The sequence below is a fragment of the Lepidothrix coronata genome, unplaced genomic scaffold (genome assembly GCF_001604755.1).
Source record: "Lepidothrix coronata isolate B3197 unplaced genomic scaffold, Lepidothrix_coronata-1.0 Scaffold99, whole genome shotgun sequence".
NCBI lineage: Eukaryota > Metazoa > Chordata > Aves > Passeriformes > Pipridae > Lepidothrix > Lepidothrix coronata.
This window is the reverse complement of record NW_016690279.1, coordinates 2,597,469-2,615,184: the sequence shown is the minus strand read 5'-3', so window position 1 is coordinate 2,615,184 and position 17,716 is coordinate 2,597,469. Positions and strand designations below refer to the sequence as shown.

General features: G+C 54.9%; 2 protein-coding genes across 3 annotated transcripts; both read left to right on the top strand.

Moving 5' to 3' along the window:
• Positions 1 to 6,557: 6,557 nt before the first annotated feature.
• WISP2 (WNT1 inducible signaling pathway protein 2) lies at positions 6,558 to 12,892 on the top strand. Of its 2 annotated transcripts, XR_001876122.1 has the most exons (6): positions 6,558 to 6,689; positions 9,000 to 9,216; positions 9,832 to 10,083; positions 10,271 to 10,464; positions 10,950 to 11,459; positions 11,628 to 12,892. XR_001876122.1 is itself a non-coding variant. In XM_017822608.1 (5 exons), exons 1-5 carry the CDS (start codon positions 6,630 to 6,632, stop codon positions 10,971 to 10,973), a joined length of 747 nt encoding a protein of 248 aa, XP_017678097.1. In that variant the 5' UTR covers positions 6,558 to 6,629; the 3' UTR covers positions 10,974 to 12,892. The 2 variants fall into 2 exon arrangements, 1 of the variants encoding a protein (XP_017678097.1); XM_017822608.1 differs by having other exon boundaries at positions 10,950 to 12,892.
• A 3,267-nt stretch (positions 12,893 to 16,159) lies between these two features.
• LOC108501042 (P2Y purinoceptor 1-like) lies at positions 16,160 to 17,206 on the top strand. Its single transcript, XM_017822564.1, has one exon. The coding sequence runs from the start codon at positions 16,160 to 16,162 to the stop codon at positions 17,204 to 17,206; it is 1,047 nt and encodes a 348-aa protein (XP_017678053.1).
• Positions 17,207 to 17,716: the final 510 nt, after the last annotated feature.

The window sequence follows — 17,716 nt, the reverse complement described above, 5'->3', positions numbered from 1 at the left end:
ACAGCAGCCAAATCACCACAGCACCTCCAAACATCTCCCGCAGCCTAGGCCAGCAGGGCAGGCAGAGGAGCAGCCTGGCTGCCACAATGTGCTCCTTGAAGGAGTCATTCCTGCTGGTGTGGTGAGAGCCAGGGAGGTGCCAATCTCTGTGCCAGAAACAGAACTGGACCGGTTATGCAAGTGGCAAAGGCAATCCACAGTGACAGGGACCAGCTCACAATGAGCAGATGCTAATCCAGAGCCTGACACATCCCAGTGAGTCATGAGTCACAGACAGGCTTTTTTTGCTTTTTTTTTTTCCTCTTTTCAAGAAAACCATCAATAACATAGTCAGAAAAGGAAAAACTTCCAGAACAGTCTCCCTTTCCATGGCTGGGAGGGCTGTAGGTGCAGGGACCTCACGCAGGCAGGGCTTGTGTGGCTGAAAGCCAACAGAGTCCCATTCAATAAGAATCAGTGAGTTTTCCTGCAATTGTTAATCAAGTGTGTTGTGGGAGTGATGTAGCAATAGCATCATCAGGCAGTGGCTGTAACTTGCAGCCTCCCTGCCAGATAAAGCTGGAACTGTCACCACTGAAGCTGGAACTGTCACCACTGAAGCTGGAACTGTCACCACTGAAGCTGCAGACATTGGTTTGTTTGATGGGCAGTGGCAGCTCGGAGCCTGCAGAGCAGCTCAAGTGGAAGGTGAAGCCCTCAGCACCCCATCTCCTCCTGCCAGGGCACAGGTAGCTCCCAGCCCAGGGGCTCTCTTCACCTTCTTTTCCTATTTCTACCTCTCTGCCATTATGGTTTCTGGGGATGTGTCCTGAGAAAAAGCCTGGGTGGTGAGAGGCATTCACAGTGGGATTCTCCAGTCTCCCCAGGGAAGAGCAGGACAAAAATGAGACTAACAGCCCTTCTCCTTCCCTTTCTTCACCATGTCAGAGAAACCACCCATGGGTGACCCCCATGCCCCAGGACACCTTCCCTCACACCTATACTTGCTTTTTCAGGAGGAAAATTCTTACCGTCTCCAACCTGGCCTTGATCTCCAGGGATCACTCCAGCTTCCTCCTCCTGATCTGCTTCTGTTGGTGCAGTTTCCCAAGACACAGACATGCCCTTGGAAAAGGAGCATTTTTCCTGTGCAAATCGACACCACACTTGACACAGCTGGGGCTCAGACAGTATGAGGTCTGAGGACACTGTCCCCTCCAACTCTGTCCCTGTGGTCCTGCCACTGCCCCCTCAGTGCCCACGCAGAGCCCCTGCCTGGGCAGCGCTGGGTGCCAGCCCCCTGAAACCTCCCCACCCTTGTGGGGGCCAGCATAAGCCTGTAAAGGGCCAGTCCTGTCTCTTGCTTTGTGGCCAGAGCACAGAAGCCCAGCCAAGCAGGCTGGTTGCTTTTAATTAGATTCAGACCTGCATGAGGCAGCCCCCTCCCTGTTCCTTCAGGGGGGATTCTCATTTTGGGGCTCACCAGTTTGCAACTAGCAAGTCACTGCTCTCCCACCTCCCGTGGCACCAGGTCACCCTGTCCCTGGGCAGCCCGACAGCTGGGGGAGAGCGTGCCCAGCCAAACACCTTTTACAAATCATTCTGCATAGTTCGCATTCTCGGCCGGTTTATGAGCATTTTAGCTCCTCATATTGATCAGGGCTGGAGCCGAAGTAATTACGTTCATCAGAAATAATTTCCCCCTGATTTTGAGTCATATTTGAGCTGGTGCCCATCTCCTCCACTCACCCCTGGACACAGGCAGCTCTCTGCTCCCTGGTACATACTTTCCAGGCGACATCGTTGCTTTCATAACCATGGTGAGACTGAGAGGCTTGTTTTTCTCAACTGGATCTCCCTCCCCCCCCACACTAAAGGTTTCAATGGTGTCTTTATTGACTTGACTGGGGATGTGGACAAGAGGAGGTGGTTTATGTGAAGTTCATGCTCAGGAAATGTCTCCAGATGCCTCTGGCATCAGGAGGGGGCATGGGGAAGGGCTGGGGGCCTGGCACCCCTCTGCACGTGGAAGCATCACTGGTCTCAGCCTTTCCAGTCCTGCTTAGGAGATGGAGAGCAAGCCCAACCCTTGCTTTATTCCCTGGGGTGGAGGTAGGAAGTGAGACTCACCTGCAAAGCCCTTGGCATGAGCCCTGGGGAGAAGCAGCAGGTCCCCTTGCCAGCTGGTTTTGGGTGGTGACCAGACATTTGGGTTTTTGAAATGCTGGGTGTGAATAGGTGAACTGGCAGCCATTCAGTCCTCCCCAGCCCAGCCTCCTAATGTGTCCAGTGTCTACACTGAAAGCCCCTTCCCTGCACGAGCCAGGCTCCCTCCAGCCAAGGTTGCCAAGCAGTGCCCAGTGTGCCTTTGGGAAGGTCCCAGCCACACCCAGGGCTCTGCAGAGCATGCCTTGTTGATATGCCAGCTAAGGAGGGCTGTCTTGGCCCCAGGTCACTGTCCCCTCCCCAGCACTGTCCCGTCCCAACACTGGTCATTACCCTCCCTTCCTTCCACACAGTCCCAGCATCCTGGATCCACCAGCACCCTGAGCTGCTCCTGCTGATGGCGAGCCAAGAGCAGCTCTGGGGATGTGAAGGGCTGTGATGTTTGGGAACAGACACAACCTGTGTCACCCAAACCTCTTTCAGCACCACACACTTCCCAGGCACAACACCAGCTGCCTCGTGGGTGCAGCACTTGCATCCTCCAAAGTCTTACCAGAGTCACAGAGAACAGGGCTGGAAGGAAACACAGACATCACCGAACATCCCCCCTTCTGAAGCAGAGCTGGCACAGTGACAAAGTGAGTTTGGAGAGACCTAAAACCATCACTGGCTGTACCTCAGTGTGTGCCTCAATTTGCAGCTTCTTCGGTGCTGCAAAGGACATGGCAGCTTCTTGAGAACACACAGCACCCTTGAGCAAGACAAGAAGGGAAAACATTGTCTGTTTTAGCCTGAAACCACAAGAAAAACAGAGATAGTCAAAAAGAATGAGCCATTTGATCAGGAAACATGAGTTAGCTGTGCAGGTCCATGAAAAATACCAAGGGTCTGTCACTAACCACACAAGGTCAGGATGTGGGGATTATATCTTGTCTGAAAGATAAAACTTCTAGTGAGATTTTTTAAAAGGAGTTTATGTTTGATGATGTTTGATACCAAAAATAAACTCCCAGAGGATCCTAATGTTTGATACATGATGATTTCTGACACTGTTTTCCAAATAATAATGGAAAACCTCATCTGGCTGAAGTTTCCATGCTTTGTTTTACAAAAGTCTTATTCTTTGAGTTATCTGAATGTTTAACTTAGGGGGACAGTTATGAATTGCTCTTGTCTGGACTGCAGGGAAAAGAAAAATCCCACAGAAGTACTGCCCAGGGTTTGATGGGTTTAATATGCCTCTTCAGTAAAACTGTTGTCCTTTCACAACAGCTGGTGCGAGGCTGGGCTGTGCTAATGAGAAGCCCCTCAGTCTGAAGGATGAGCTCTCTCTGTAGTTTTGGCCAAGTCGAGCCTTTCCTTTGTTGTGATGCTCCATTTGCTCCTCATGTCATCGCTCAGCTCCTGCCTCTTGGCAACGTCAGACTTCGAGACCAGAACCAGCCCCAAGTCCCATTTGTCAGTGTTTCTTTCTAATGAAACCCACTTAAAAACGCCTGGGGGATGGTGCAGAATTAAGTGCTCCCAGCACCAGGCACCATTCCCCTTTCTCCTTTGGCCAGGGCAATGCCCAGCTCCTGCCTCGCTGGCCTGGCCACCGTGGCTGGGAGCTCGGAGGGGTCAGCTGGTCCCAGATGAAGCCGAGGTTTCTGGTGCAGTTGCCTGGCCATCAGAAACTGGACAGCAGCCCTGAATTCTTTTCTTGCAAGTCACTTGGACAGGCACCAGATGGTAAATACTTTCAGTCTCTCCATCCTTGCTCTGGGGTGGGAGCAGTGACCTCAAGGTAAAAGACTGCCTGGCCTGTCCCTTGTCCCTCAGGGTGGCTGGTCCTTCCAGCCTGGCTCTGCTGTCCAGTTAAGGTGTGAGAACCAGAGGGAATAAAAATGCCCAGACAGAGCTGGAAATAGCCATCACCACCTCTCTCGGCTCTTGCCGTTTGAAACTGGAGCCAGATTCATTCTGGGTAGGAAACAACCTTCCCATCCTGCCAAAAGCAGAGATATTTCAAAATTTCCCAAAGCCATAGTGTTTCCAGAAGTCTCATGAAAAACATCCAGCAGCCACCCTAAAGTGTCCAACAGCCGAGGGAGACCTGAGGCACCTCCTTTTCAGCTCAGGGCTCTTGGCTTTGCCAAGCTGGATGTCTGTCCAGCTTTGCCACCGGTGATGTCCATGCTCCATGGACAGCCCTGCTCCTCTGCAGCGGGGAGTTGAGGCAGAAGTGCCCAGAAGCAAAGGAAATGTCCTCCCCACCAAAGTATGGAGCTGGGCTCACCCCAGACCCATGATTTCACTGTTGATGTGAGGGCAAACAGACCCAGCCAGGCCCCAGGACAGCCCCAATACTCCCTGCCAGAGATGGACATGCAGACAGCAGTCTGAGTTCAGACAGCTCTAGGGAGGGGGTTCCACACACAAAGTAAAGTAAAGAAGAGGAGCCTCGAGCAAAGGAAAGGGGTGGAACAAGAATATGGTCTGGGATACCCATCCCAGATGGATGCAGTTTCAGCTGAGCAAGGTGTACAAAATGAGAGCTTTGCCATGTTATTCATGATGGCATGTTAAATGGCAAACACATGAAAAAACTCAGCTCTCTAAAATGTAAATTCACTGGGGCAGTTCCTTCATTTCTATAGAAACAGCAGAGCTTGTCAGTGGCTAACTCAAAGGAGATGTATTTAGATCCCTGTATCAATTATTTTCTTGCACAACTGACCACAAAAAAAAAAAAAATAAAATTACAATCCCCCAAAAAACCTGACAATAATACCATGGAAACTGTGGAGCAAAACATATGGACTTAATTACCAGCTCTGAAATCACACGTATGGTACAGAACACATATGGAGTATGTGCTCCAGAGGGTATTTATAACATGGACTGCTAATGTGCTGTTCTGGTGCAGCTTTGCAAATCAAAACCTGAGCAGGGGCTGCATTGCTGTGCCAGGCTCTGCCTGCAGCACCAGCACCAACCTGGGCGGGCACGTGGGACACAGAGAGACCGGAGCAGGGACGCTCAAGCCCATGTCACCCATGGAAAAGCTTCTTTGGGAAGGCAGATCATGGTAGACTTTGTGGATACCCCTCCAGCTGGCTCCACTGGGCACCTCCAAAACCCAGCAAGGTACCACCAAGGATTGGAAGTGTGGGCAGCTGGCCAGGCACAGGATGGTGGGTTTGGCCCCAGCCCCTCCTGTGTGTTTGCCAACATGTAGTATCTGGTATTTAGCAGCAGAGCTCATAATGCCTGAATGACATGGAAAGTCTGTACACAGCCACCAGGATCCATCCCTGGGCCAGGGCAGAAGCAGCATTCCCAGCCCCAGAACACATCCTGCAGGAAAGGGGCAGGGGTGCAGGAGAGGAGCCGGGGAGAGCTGCAGGGCATCCTGCATCCTTACACTCAGGCCTTTCCTCTGAGCTTTGAGCTCACAAAGTCCCCACTTATATCTCATGATAAGATCTGAGGAATGGAAACATGGAGAAGGGGCTCTGTTTCCTGGAGGTCTTGAAATGCTTAGGTTTTTCTTTCCTAAGAGCCAGCCTTGTGTCCCCAGACACAGCAGCCAAGAGAAAAACTTGCACAGGGCAGACTGAGAAAGACAACAACTGAGCACCTGCTTCTTTTCCCCAAACTTGGATTTTTAATTCTCACAACTGCTTAAGATGATCATAATACCTCAGGGGCTGAATTTGGATTTACAAGGCTTGAAATCAGCAGAGCCAGACTGAAGCTTTCCCTGCATCACATACCCAGGACAACGCAACACAATGTACATCCAACCCTCCCACCCAGCAGCCTTCCTAGGTGGCTGCAGCCCCACTGAGGACAGGGATGATGTGGCAGCACATCACAACCACCACAGCAAATCCCTTTCCAGCTCTTTTGGTCATCTCACCCCTCTCCCACAGCCTGCCATGCACAGAGTTCAGCACAAAACATAGGGGTGGGTGCCCTGCTCCTGCATGGCCATGGCATTGTCTGAGGGTGGCAGCAGGGACAGCCCTGTCAATCCCTCCAAATCCCAGGAGGAAGATTCTGGCTCTGCTTGGGCAGACCTTGATCAGTATTAGGACGAGGCATGAATCTTCCCTCCCCTCCCAGTCATGGCTAGCAGCAAGGAGCTGGATCACCCCACCAGCCTGGTTCCCCAGCCCCTCTGCCCTGCTCCCCAGGGACAGCACAGTGTCCCTTCCCTTCGCTCACTGTCTCAGTGGAAGCACATTCTCACCTTGAGGAGAGTGGAAATGGCAGCTGGAATGTGGGCTGGAAAGAAAAAGAAAGGGGAAAAAAAAAAAAGGAAATCTTGAGGCTTGTCCAAACCTATTCATGTTTATATTGGAGCCTGTGAGTGACATCAGAGCAGGGAGAGTATAAACACCAGCAGGACCTACTCCGGGCTTTAAAACCTGCGAACACGCCGCTGCCTCCAAACTGCCTGGGGGGTGATGTGCTGAAGTGGCAGAGGGGAGAGCAGCATGAGGCTCCAGCTGGAGAAGCAGCTCCTCTTCCTCTCCCTCCTCTGCATCCTCTCCAAGGTAAGGGAGATGGGGCACTGGGGCAGCTTTAGCCTTACCCGTGGAGCACCTGGGTCTTGCAGGGAGGACTGGGGTGTCACCACGAGCCCGCTGGCTAACGCCGGCCAGGCTGTGTGGATGCAGTCCCACGGGGGCACAGCTCTGCTTGGGAGAGATATTTGAGATTCAGCAGCAGGGTGTGAACGTTCATGGGCCAAAGGCTCTGCTGTGTGAGTCCCTGGAGCACACAGGAATGACAGCAATGTGCTGTTTGCTCGCTGTCCCTGCCGCTCTCTGGGCTGTGCTACGTTCAGTCAGCGAGCAGCAGCTCGGCAGTAGTGGCTCCTGCAGGCTCCTCCATCCCCGCCCAGGCTCCCGAGGCAGGGGCCAAGCAGCCCTGGCATTACTCAGCTTTCCCTGCTTCTCAGGACGCTCATGCCAAGCCAATGCCTCTGACAGGATTTGGGTTGTCGTAGTGGGTTTATTATTTTTTTCTTTCTCTTGGACTCTGTGTGAAAATATTTGCCTGTGCAGAGAACAGGAATGTTGAAAAGTTCAGGGCATCTCAGCTCCAAGTTAATCAGAGCTGCTGCTTGAATCCCCAGGCAGACCTTCTGCGAGCAGGGATGTCGTGGCAACAGTGTGCCTATTTGACTCCTTTCCCAGAAAGTTCAGATCTCTGATAGGAGCCACATTGTCATCTAAAGACAAGTAAATTACAAGGAGCAGAGGGAAATGCATTAATGGCTTGGCTAATCTTTCTAAAACATCGATTTGTAATAGCAACCTCCTGAAAGATGAAAAATGCCTTTGGCTGCCTGGGTAAGCTGTGACAGAAATTATTCTGGCCCCGGGTGCTTGTGAGAATCACCAAAGGCCCTTGTGCTGCCAGCCCAAACCTGGCCACCACAGACAGTCCCTTGGTCCCTGCCACAAGTCTCTCTCTGGTTTCTGCCACATTAATAATGCTGCTCATTGACAGAACTAGAACAAGACCCAGCCCATTTTGGATATATTTAATCTCTACTTGCTGGCACTGACACTTCTACAGCCCCATAAAAAACATCTGAACGGCTGCAAATGTGAAACAGCACACCAGTACCTACCTCCTCTTCTGACTGGTCATGTCAGACCTGATGTCACTGGGAGAAACTGAAAAAGAAAGGAAAATGGTATCTAAAACCCACAGGGTGTGGCTGAACCCATCGCTCTCTCGGCAGGCTCAGCACACACACCCAGACCAGGGCAGGGGTGAATGGTTTGGTTGCATGTTTGCTGCACTGCATGTGCTGGCCCTGCATCCAGCAGCACGTGCATGGTGCTGAGCAGCAGGGCTGCTGGGGGGCTTGGAGCTGCCAGGGGGCTCACACACGCTGCCAGGTCAGGACTGGCAAGGAATTCACTTCCAAACTGCAGAGCCAGCTCTCCTGGCTTCAGGCTCAGTATGCAACAGCCCTGTTGGATATGACACGTCGGGAGCACAAGCACTGCCTGCAAAAGCAAGGTGTGCCAGGGTGGTTGTGCAAGCAGGATGAGCCAATGGGATAAACACCCCCCTGCCCAGGTGAACTCCTGTGGGCACATCCCTGGCAGACAACTGGCTGAGCAGGCAAAGGACTGCAGTGCACAGTCCTGCCAAAGTGATTACTCAGTCTAGCCAGGAGGGAAAACATAGCTCCCAGTCCACAGAAACGTGCCTATCTCTGGGCTCCTCGCCCAGTGGGCCAGGCTGGGTGAGGATCCTGCAGCCAGGGACAGGCAGAAGCTGCAGCTGGATCAGGGAGGAACACAGTGATGTCTGCCTGGCATCAGATCCCTGCTGCCAATGTGACATCCTGTTTCTCACCATGAATGAGAACTGTTTAGACTGTTTGGAGAGAGGTGCTGAGCCCTCCTCACGTGCATCCAATCCCTGCAAAGCCCCGTCTCCAGCTGGGCACACCCACTGCCTTAGGGGCAGCCATGGGGTAAGCTGCTTTCCCTCCCTCACATTGGGCTGCTTGTGGCTGCTGAGCTCATTAAATAACCACCACTGCACGGGATCTTCACCTTTTAGCTCCATCCTCCTCCTGTGTATTCAGAGCAGTGGTACTTTTAAGACCCAATCTTGCAGAGTGCTGAGAATCCTTGATTCTCCTTGGTTTTCCATAGGTGCCCTTAAGAAAGGGGACAGTAGCTTTCCAGGCTGCTTCACCATATTCCCATGGATTTGCAGAGCCTCCCTCCACTGAAAATCTGCTCTCGTGATTGAGAGGTTACCTGTCTGTCCCAGTGATTTCCCTGTCAGTCAAAACCAACCCCTATGGAATCAGCAATGCCTTTGCCCCACAGGTGTGTGCCCAGCTGTGCCGGAGACCATGCTACTGCCCCTGGGTGCCACCCCGCTGCCCCCGCGGGTCCCCCCTGGTTCTGGATGGCTGTGGCTGCTGCAAGATCTGTGCCCGGCGCCTGGGGGAGCCCTGTGACTTCCTCCACGTCTGCGACCAGAGCCAGGGCCTCGTCTGTGACTACAGCACAGCACCGGCCGGGACAGGAGGCACCTGCAACTGTGAGCACAGGGGAGCCCCTTCCCGCCGGGGATGCCCCCACACCCCAGTTCCACCCGTGGCCTCAGCTGGCTGCAGGCATCCCACAGCACTTTCAGGGAAGTGGTTGAGACTAGGAAAGCAGCCTTTTCTGAGGAACTTACACGCAGCTTGGCCATGGGGCTGTACTGCAGCTGTTGCCAGCTCTTGTGCTGTTTTCTGACTGAGGATTCGGGGTGGTTTGAGTGAGGATGGGCATGGGGGTCCCAGGGATGCTGCAGTCACCCAGCCAGGGTTGGAGCCTGGGCATCCTGCAGAGAAATCTCAGAGAAACTTTGTCTAGCCTGAAAACCCTGAAGGCAGGGTCAGAGCCAAAGGGCAGGGGGTTTCCCACCAGCTAGTGAGCTGTTCCTTTGAAAACACGGAGAGATGAGGAGGGAAGGTGGGGAAGGGGAGGAGGTTTGGTGATGAACATGCTGCTGCACACCCGTGTCTGCCCCACATACCTCTCAGTCACTTCTGTGTGTCCCCCCCCCCATCAGTCCCTCCGTGCCAGCCCCACAGTTACCCCAGCAGTCCCTCTGCCACTCACATCTCTGTCGCTCTGTCCCTGACGGGCTCCCCGTCTGTCACTTCAGTCGAGGATGACGAGGAGGGCTGTGAGGTGAACGGCCGGGTCTATCGAGATGGAGAAGTTTTCCAGCCCAGCTGCAAACTCCAGTGCCGCTGCCTGGACGGGGGCTTCACCTGCATCCCGCTGTGCCAGGAGGACGTGAGGCTGCCCACCCCGGACTGCCCCTACCCACGGCGCGTGGAGATCCCGGGGAAGTGCTGCCCCGAGTGGATCTGTGGAGCCCAGGACCAGCACCTCCCCCGGGATGCCAGGGCAGGTAAGATGCAGGGCACCTCCAGGGAGGGGATGCCCGGCCAGGTCTCTGGGGATGGCCCCTTCACCCCAGGCTCTGAAACATCACCTCACATTCCTCCGCCACGCGGGGCTCTGCCCGCAGCACCGCAGGGCATCTGCACAGAGCCTGGCTCCAACCACCCTTTATCCCCTCCTCTCTTTTCTTTCAGCCCCCGGGGCAGTGCCTCCAGTGCTGCCATACCCCTGCCAGGAGTGGGGCACAGAGTGGAGCGCCTGCTCGGCCACCTGTGGCGTGGGCTTCGCCACCCGCGTCTCCAACCAGAACCGCTATTGCCGGCTGGAGACCCAGAGGCGGCTCTGCGTGGTCAGACCCTGCCCCGCCCTGCCCGCGGCATTCCCGGCGGTAAGTGAGGGTGGAGCTGGTGCCTCTGGGCAACGGGTTTGACAGACAAAGGGAAGAGCAGAGCCAGCCAAACACGAAAACACGAGACCCCCACTTAAGTGCGGGCACCCCATCACCCCTCCTCAGCCTTGAGCTGAGAGTGTCTTGGGGACAGATCAACCATCTCCTGAAACTCAGCTTGGAAAACACCTGGGCAGGTGCAGACCTGAATTTTGGCATCTCTGGATATCTGAATCCAGGAGCACTCTGGAACCCACACAGGGGAGCCTGGGCTGCCCCTATGGCCAGAGATGTGTTTGCAGCTCCTGCCTGGCTCCCTGGGCACACCCAAGAGGTGGTTCTGCCACCCCTTTATTAGCCTGGCACAGCCCCAGTGTGAACATGGTGTAACACAGCCTTGCTGCCACATGCCCCTGGTCCCCAGACATAGAGAACATGCCACATCCTGCTCTATCTCCCCATCATTCTCCACTGTGCCTTTCCAGAGGGGAAGAGGAGGTCATTTGTAGCTGTGCCCACCCTGGTTTCATCCCGGAGCCAACGCCTCATCCCGGCAAAGAGTCTGGCACAAACCTATGGCATTGTGGTTTTGGTGAAGATGGAGAAACTAGAGAAGTTTCCATTGAGAAACTAGAGAAGAAGTGATGGACTTTGGCTGCAAAGGAGGCTGGAAATAGAGAAGATCCCCCTCTCACTTAGAACCTGCCTCCTCTGTGCACCCTGCTGCCCCAGGCAGGATTAGTGGGCAGCATTCCCGAGTTTCTTAGGCTGAATGAAATGGGAAATGGGGAAACCCTGCCCCAAGCATGAACCCACCCAAGAAGCCAGGAATCGGTCCTCCTGGATCAGTGGAGCTTCTGGAGAGGTGATGCTGCTCCTCCACCACATCACACAGCTCTGCTCTGTGTGGACTGCAATAGAGGCCATCTCCAGCACCTGGAAGCCCAAATCCCTGGAGGGAACCCTCATGCCCTGGCCCCCCAGGGAGGGAGCGGGTACATCAGGCTGCACCCACAAGTCACTGCCATGCCAGGCTGAGCTGCCCCACCGTGCGGGAGCTCGGCCAGCCCACGATACCCACCCTGCAAACAGCGGCTCCTCCCTGGGCATGGGCAGGGTCCTCCTGCTGACAGCTCTAATTCACCTTCCCCGCATCCCTCCAGAACAAACACGAGCCTTCCCGCTCCTCCTGGCCCCCTCCTCTCCCAGGCGCTGGCGGTTTGGCAGAGCTGCGGCGAGCGAGGAGCTCAGACGGAGACACCGTCCCGCGGCACCAGACATACCGCCTGCCATCCAAGCACATTCCCTGTGAGCCCGGGCCAAAGGAAAAGCAGGAGAAAGAGAAAACAAAATCGCAAAGATGAGTCGGAGCCGCCTCCCGACGGGCTGGAGCCGCTCCAGCTGCGCAGGAGAGCTGCTGGGCGGTTCTGGCTGTGCTTTCCCTCGGCAGTAACCCTTGTGGGCGACGGAAAATGAAACCCAAATGCCCTCTAACGGCCTCGCACCAGCGTGCAGAGGGAACGTCCCACCGCAGGGAGAGAGGGGCAGCTGCAAGGAGCAGTGGTGCAGGTGACATGTCCAGGTGAGATACGGACTTTTTAGATGTGTATTTCTGGAGCTAAAAATAAAGGTGTGCTGATCGAGGTGTGGAGCTTGTCTGGTGCAGGGTGAGCCCAGCCCTGCTGCTCGTGGCCAGCTGGAAAGTGGCACAGGATGGGGCAGCCTGGAAGCACCTCAATTCAGGCTGCTTAGAGTATGAAAAGAAAAGAAAAAGGAAAAAAAAACCATTGTGAATCAAAGCACTGAACACATTATTAGAGTATATCATATCCTGGATTCAGTCATGACCCTTTGCTTTTACCCAGCCATCAGCTCCACCAGCTCTGCCAACAGGAGCAGCCCTGCCCACAGCCCTGCCCGCAGCCCTGCCCGCAGCCCTGCCCGCAGCCCTGCCCGCAGCCCTGCCTGCAGCCCTGCCCAGGTCTCCGGGCAGTGTCGGGATGTGCAGGACAGCACTGGCTGCCCTGCTGCTGGGTCTGCAGCCCCAGGCACAGCCCAGGCCATGCCTCTCCTCAGCCTCCTAAAAATCAGTGCCCAAACCCCCCTGTGACTCATTCCCCCCTCCTGCCAGGCCCTCCTCTGTTCCCCCCAGACTGGGATTCCCCCAGTGCCACCAGCTGACCATCCTCCCGACCCAGGGCAACTGGTACTGAGGCAGATTTGGAGGTGCAGGGGCAAAAGGCTGAATGGCAGAGGGAGATCTCCTCTCCAGCCCAGGGAAAAGCTTCCTCACCAGCAGCAGGAAAGGCAGCAGGGCCAAGGCAGCTGCTCACTCACTCCCCTGGGCTCTGCAAGGGCTGAAAATAAAAGTGAAGTCAAGAATGCCTTTCAGTCACTTTGGGAGGTGAGGGGGGAGGAAGAAACCTCACTGCTTGTGCAATAAAACATTGCTTACAAAGAGAATTATTTACTGTGATCATCTGGTGCTCGGCCTGAATCCAAATCATTAATTCTGTTTGATACAGGGGATATGGTGAACCTCCATCAGGCAGCAAATCGCAGAGCAAACAGCTTTGGGTGGCTTTTTTAGTTCTGTGACGGCTCTGCCAAAAAAGTGATGACACAAGGCTCATGTAGACTTTAAAACTACCATGTTCCTCGACTGACATGGATAAAACGTTGTGTGTACTGAAAATCCTGTTTTTAAGCCAGTTCTTGTTTGAACTTGTTGGGACTCGGCCACCAAGGCTGGGTGAGCTGTTGGCAGGGAGGGCTGCCAAGGCTGTAACCCCCTCCCAGATCCTGCCCAGCCACCTCTGGGTGATGGTCATAATCAAAAGGTCACTTTTTAAGAAGCAATCTGTAATTGTCATCTCAAACAAATGACTCAGTGCATCTCTGCTATAATTTCCTCTTTTTTTTTCCCTTGCAGAATATCACTTCTCCCCGATTCACTAAGCAGAAAACATCTAAATAATGAATTAATGATTCCAAATAAATCAGAGTTATTTTTCCCTAAGAACACAGGGAAAGCAACTCTTGCAATCTGATTGCCAGTCTCACAATATTTGCCATTCCCTCTAAAGCCCTGCTACCCTGGAAACACAGCTATTTGAGGCTCACGTTTATGACAGTCTCTGACGCAGGGTCCTGGCGTTGCCTGCTCGGGTGGGGGATCCACAGGTGATTTTGGTAACCTGCAAAGATAAAAATCCCAAAATCAGAAGAAAAAAATCACCCTTATCCTTAAGGCCTAAGGGCACATCTGCACACAGACACAGCACAGATTTGCCAACCACTCTCCCGAGCCAGTGGTGAGCAGCAGATCACGGCTCATTTCGGCACAAGCACATGCAGCAGCTGAAGGGAAACTGTGCTACCACATGAGCAAACAACGTGCATCAGAATTTCTTTTTCAAGTCATTCTCATGACTGATGATTTTTAAATGCATGGAGAAGGCTGAGAAAGGGCTGGATGAGCCCTTCATTAAAGCAAAACATTTTCAGAAACTGAGCACAAGAGTGCAGTGCTCAATTAAAAAAATTGAGCCTTTTTTCAATTTTCCTGGGAGCCCATCACTCAAGTTATCTGTTTGCAGGAGCTGTCTGGGCCCTGAATTTTCACCCTGCCAGCAGCAACACTGCCACATGCCAGAGCCAGGCACAGGAGGGGAGCATCCTGATGTGGGATGCTTGGGCAGAGCTGGAAGTAGCACCTGCATCGCAAGTGAAACCACGGGCCAAGTGAACAGGCACCCAGCTCCAAGCCTTCATTGTGGGGACAGGGCAGGTTTTGCCTTCACTGTTGAGAGCAGCTCACCACCCTTCCCATGATCTCAGCAGTCCTCACAGCCAGCTGCTGTCTCTGCCTCAGTTTCCCCAGTGGTTGATACTCTGGGACAAAGGGAACCACTCCCAGTCTGTTCCTCTCCTCGTGCTGCCCTTCCACACTTCCATAAAGCTGCTCTACAAGTGCCACCCCAAGCCCAGGTTGCAGGAGCAGCTGAAGTGCACTGAGGTGAAGGGGGTGGGAGCTGGGCAAGATGGAGAACTGCTTCCCTGGGGATGCACCCCCAGGGACCCTCTTCTGTGCTGCTGCCACTCCAGGAGCACAGACCCACCAGAGGCTCTGCAAACCTCAGAAAAGGTGTATCCTCACCCCATGGAAACAGCTTCTACAATCTGCTACTCCATCATGCCGGTAGTGCTGAGATTTTTTTACAAAGGCAGGAAATAACACACCCCATTTCCCATCACTTATCTGCTCCACCAAGCACTTTTTTGAAGTCGACAAATACACTGATACTCCCAAAGAGTAGCTACCACCCCCCATCTGTGTCTTGGGCTTCCCCATCCTGTTCCTGAACTCCTGTGCCCAAGGATGTTCCAGTGGAGATGTTCAGCTGCTCCCAAGGAGGGACAGGCAGCCAGGATGGCTCGGCAGGACCCACCCTCCTCCTCCCCACTGGCAGTTGAGCTCTCAGCCTCCTCCCACCCCCTGCTTTGATGCAGCTCCCGGAAAGCAGGTGGACGTCGCCCTTCCTGGGCCCAGCCCTTTTCACCTGAAGTTGTTTTCTCAAGGTTGTTTTTGCATGGCTTGCCAGGGTAAACCCGGCTGGTTACTGCCCTGTCGATTCCTATGCTTGGAGATAAAAGTTATTTCTGGCCCCGTTTATGCAGCAGCTGCTCAGCAGTGCAGTTGAGGCTGCCTTTCCTTGGGGTCTGCTTTGGGGTCGCTGGTTTTAGCTCTTACCCCAATTTCACAGTATCTGGGTGTCTTCTGTGTGACATCCCCTGTAACAGGGAAAGCAGGAGAGGAAGGTCACAGCCCATCTTGCATGTCCTCCCTGCATGGGTCTAAACCACTGAAAGGAGGAGGGGGAAAAGGGGGTTTGTATTTGGGGAGGGATATAGAAATAGGCAGCAGGACGAGTTGTAGTGCAGAGACAGCTCTTCAGCAGGGATGGGCTCACTGCTGCCTATGCTGGGGGCAGGCAGCCTGCCACACCTCTGCCTGCTGGCACTGCCGGTGCCACCGGCTCTGCCCGAGCGGGACTGGCAGCATGAGCCCCGTGGAATGCTGCCAGTCTCTGCCTTAACTCTGCTGCTGGTATTTCTGAGCGTTGGGGCCAGGAGAAAGGCTGTCAGGAATGGAACTGAGGGCAGCTCATGGGGGGCAGGCTTCCAGCCCCCCGGTCTGCAAAACTGGGACATTTCACCCCAAGTGGGACAGAACAGGAACAGGCTGAAAGCCTTGTCCCCCCTCATCAGACATCTCCGCAGCAGAGCCCCTCTCCCTCCTCTCTGCTCCCTGTTTCCCACTCCCTTCAGGCACACACAGCACCCAAAATAGCCAAGGGGCTGTGATGTCCCTGGCGCCCGGCTCAAAATATCTGAAGTGGGCTGGTGGGAGGCGCCGAAGGAGTGGCGGAAGCCACCAGTCACCCCGGCTCTGTGCTGGGGCCGCCCTCAGCACATCCTCCCCATGCTCTGGGGAAAAGCCCAGCACCCCAAAGGCCAGTCCGGGTTCAGCAGGAGCGGGGAGGTGAGGGCAGCCGCAGCCTGTGCCAGAGGACACGGCGCTGCCAGGGCTGGCTCTGGGCACGGCGCTGCTGGAGCCAACCCTGCTGTGGGCACCGGCTCCTCCGAGCCCTGCCACCGCCTGCCCCGCTGGGCAGGGCTGCCACAGCTCCCCATGGCTGCTGCCACGTGGCCCGGCAATGGCAGCGGGGCTCTGTGCCCTGTGGATGCCGCCTTCGCCCAGCGCTTCCTGCCCGCCGTGTACCTGACAGTGATCCCTCTGGGGCTGGTGGGGAACGGGTTGGGGCTGTGGCACTTCTGCACGGGGCACCGGCAGGGCGCCCGCCAGCCCCTCAGCCTGCTGGTGGGCAACCTGGGGCTGGCAGACCTGCTGTACGTCAGCACCCTGCCCTTCCTCGTCAGCTACTACCTGCGAGGCAGAGTGTGGCTCTTCGGGCAGGGCTGGTGCCAGACCACCCGCAGCCTCTTCCACCTCAACCTCTACGCCAGCATCGGCTTCCTCACCTGCATCAGCATCCACCGCTACCTGGGCATCGTGCACCCGCTGAAGGCACGGGGCCGGTGCCAGGGGGCTGCCTCTTCTCTGTGGCTCAGCGTGGCAGTCTGGGCGTGGGTCATTGCCCAAGTGGCTCCTGATCTTGCCTTCAGCAAGACGGACGACACGGGGACGCGGTGCCACGACACGACGGGGCACAACAAGCTGGACGTTTACTTGCCCTACACCCTGGCTGTCACCGTGACCGGGTTCATCATCCCCTTCCTCATCATCCTCGGGTGCTACTGCCATGTGGTGTTTGTGCTCTGCAGGAACGACACCATGGACCTCGAGCTCAGGAGAAGAAGCATCAGACTGGTGGTTCTCGTGATGGTTCTCTTCTCCATCTGCTTCCTCCCCTACCACATCTTCAGGAACCTCAATCTGTTGTCCCGTGTCTGGCAGCTGCAAGGGTTCTGCACACAGGCTTCAAAGAACATCTATGTTTCCTACCAGGTAACCCGGGGCCTGGCCAGCCTCAACAGTGCCCTCAACCCCCTGCTCTATGTGATCACGGGCAAAGACTGCATGTCACGGATAAGGAGCATCCGACAAAGAGCCAGACAGCAGCTGGGGACCACCTTCAGCAGGAACCCCTCTTGCCAGGCAGATCAGAGGAAGGGGGGAACAATCCTTTCTAAGGAGGAGGCTTCTAACGTGCTCTGAGGTACCCAATGCCACCCCCCTACACAAAGGATGCACCACTTCAGCTTGTGCTTGGCCCCTTCCTGGGAGCAGCCCCCACGCTGACACCTCTTCTGCGGAGACAGTGACTGCAGTATCATGGGCTCCCATCTGGCACAAGGGATAGACAGGACTGTCAGCATTGGAGAGCAAACTGGGACCAGGTTTTAAGAGCAAAGCTACTCAACCCGACCATTTTGCCTACAGTACACCCGGAGATGGAGAGAGATGAACATCATGTTTGCTCCAGTCTGGAAATATTTCTCTCCAGCATCCAATGCAGCAATCTGAGCTGGTTAACATCCCCCTCCTTCCTGGACACTCACCAAGCTCCTCGATGAATGAGGGATGGGGGGGTAAATGACGCCTTGTCCCCCTGCTGCATCCCCTCTCCCCCACTGGACGTGTTTGAGAAAGGATTCCCTCTTTCATCTGAGGAGAGGACACCACTTGCATCACAGGACAGCTGAGAGCGTGGTTTTTTGCAGGGGG

Coding starts and splice junctions, on each gene's coding strand:
- WISP2 (XM_017822608.1), top strand. CDS start 6,630: ATGAGGCTCCAGCTGGAGAAGCAGCTCCTCTTCCTCTCCCTCCTCTGC. Junction 9,217..9,831: donor GACAGGAGGCACCTGCAACT/GTGAGCACAGGG, acceptor CTGTCACTTCAG/TCGAGGATGACGAGGAGGGC. Junction 10,084..10,270: donor CCCCCGGGATGCCAGGGCAG/GTAAGATGCAGG, acceptor CTTTTCTTTCAG/CCCCCGGGGCAGTGCCTCCA.
- LOC108501042 (XM_017822564.1), top strand. CDS start 16,160: ATGGCTGCTGCCACGTGGCCCGGCAATGGCAGCGGGGCTCTGTGCCCT.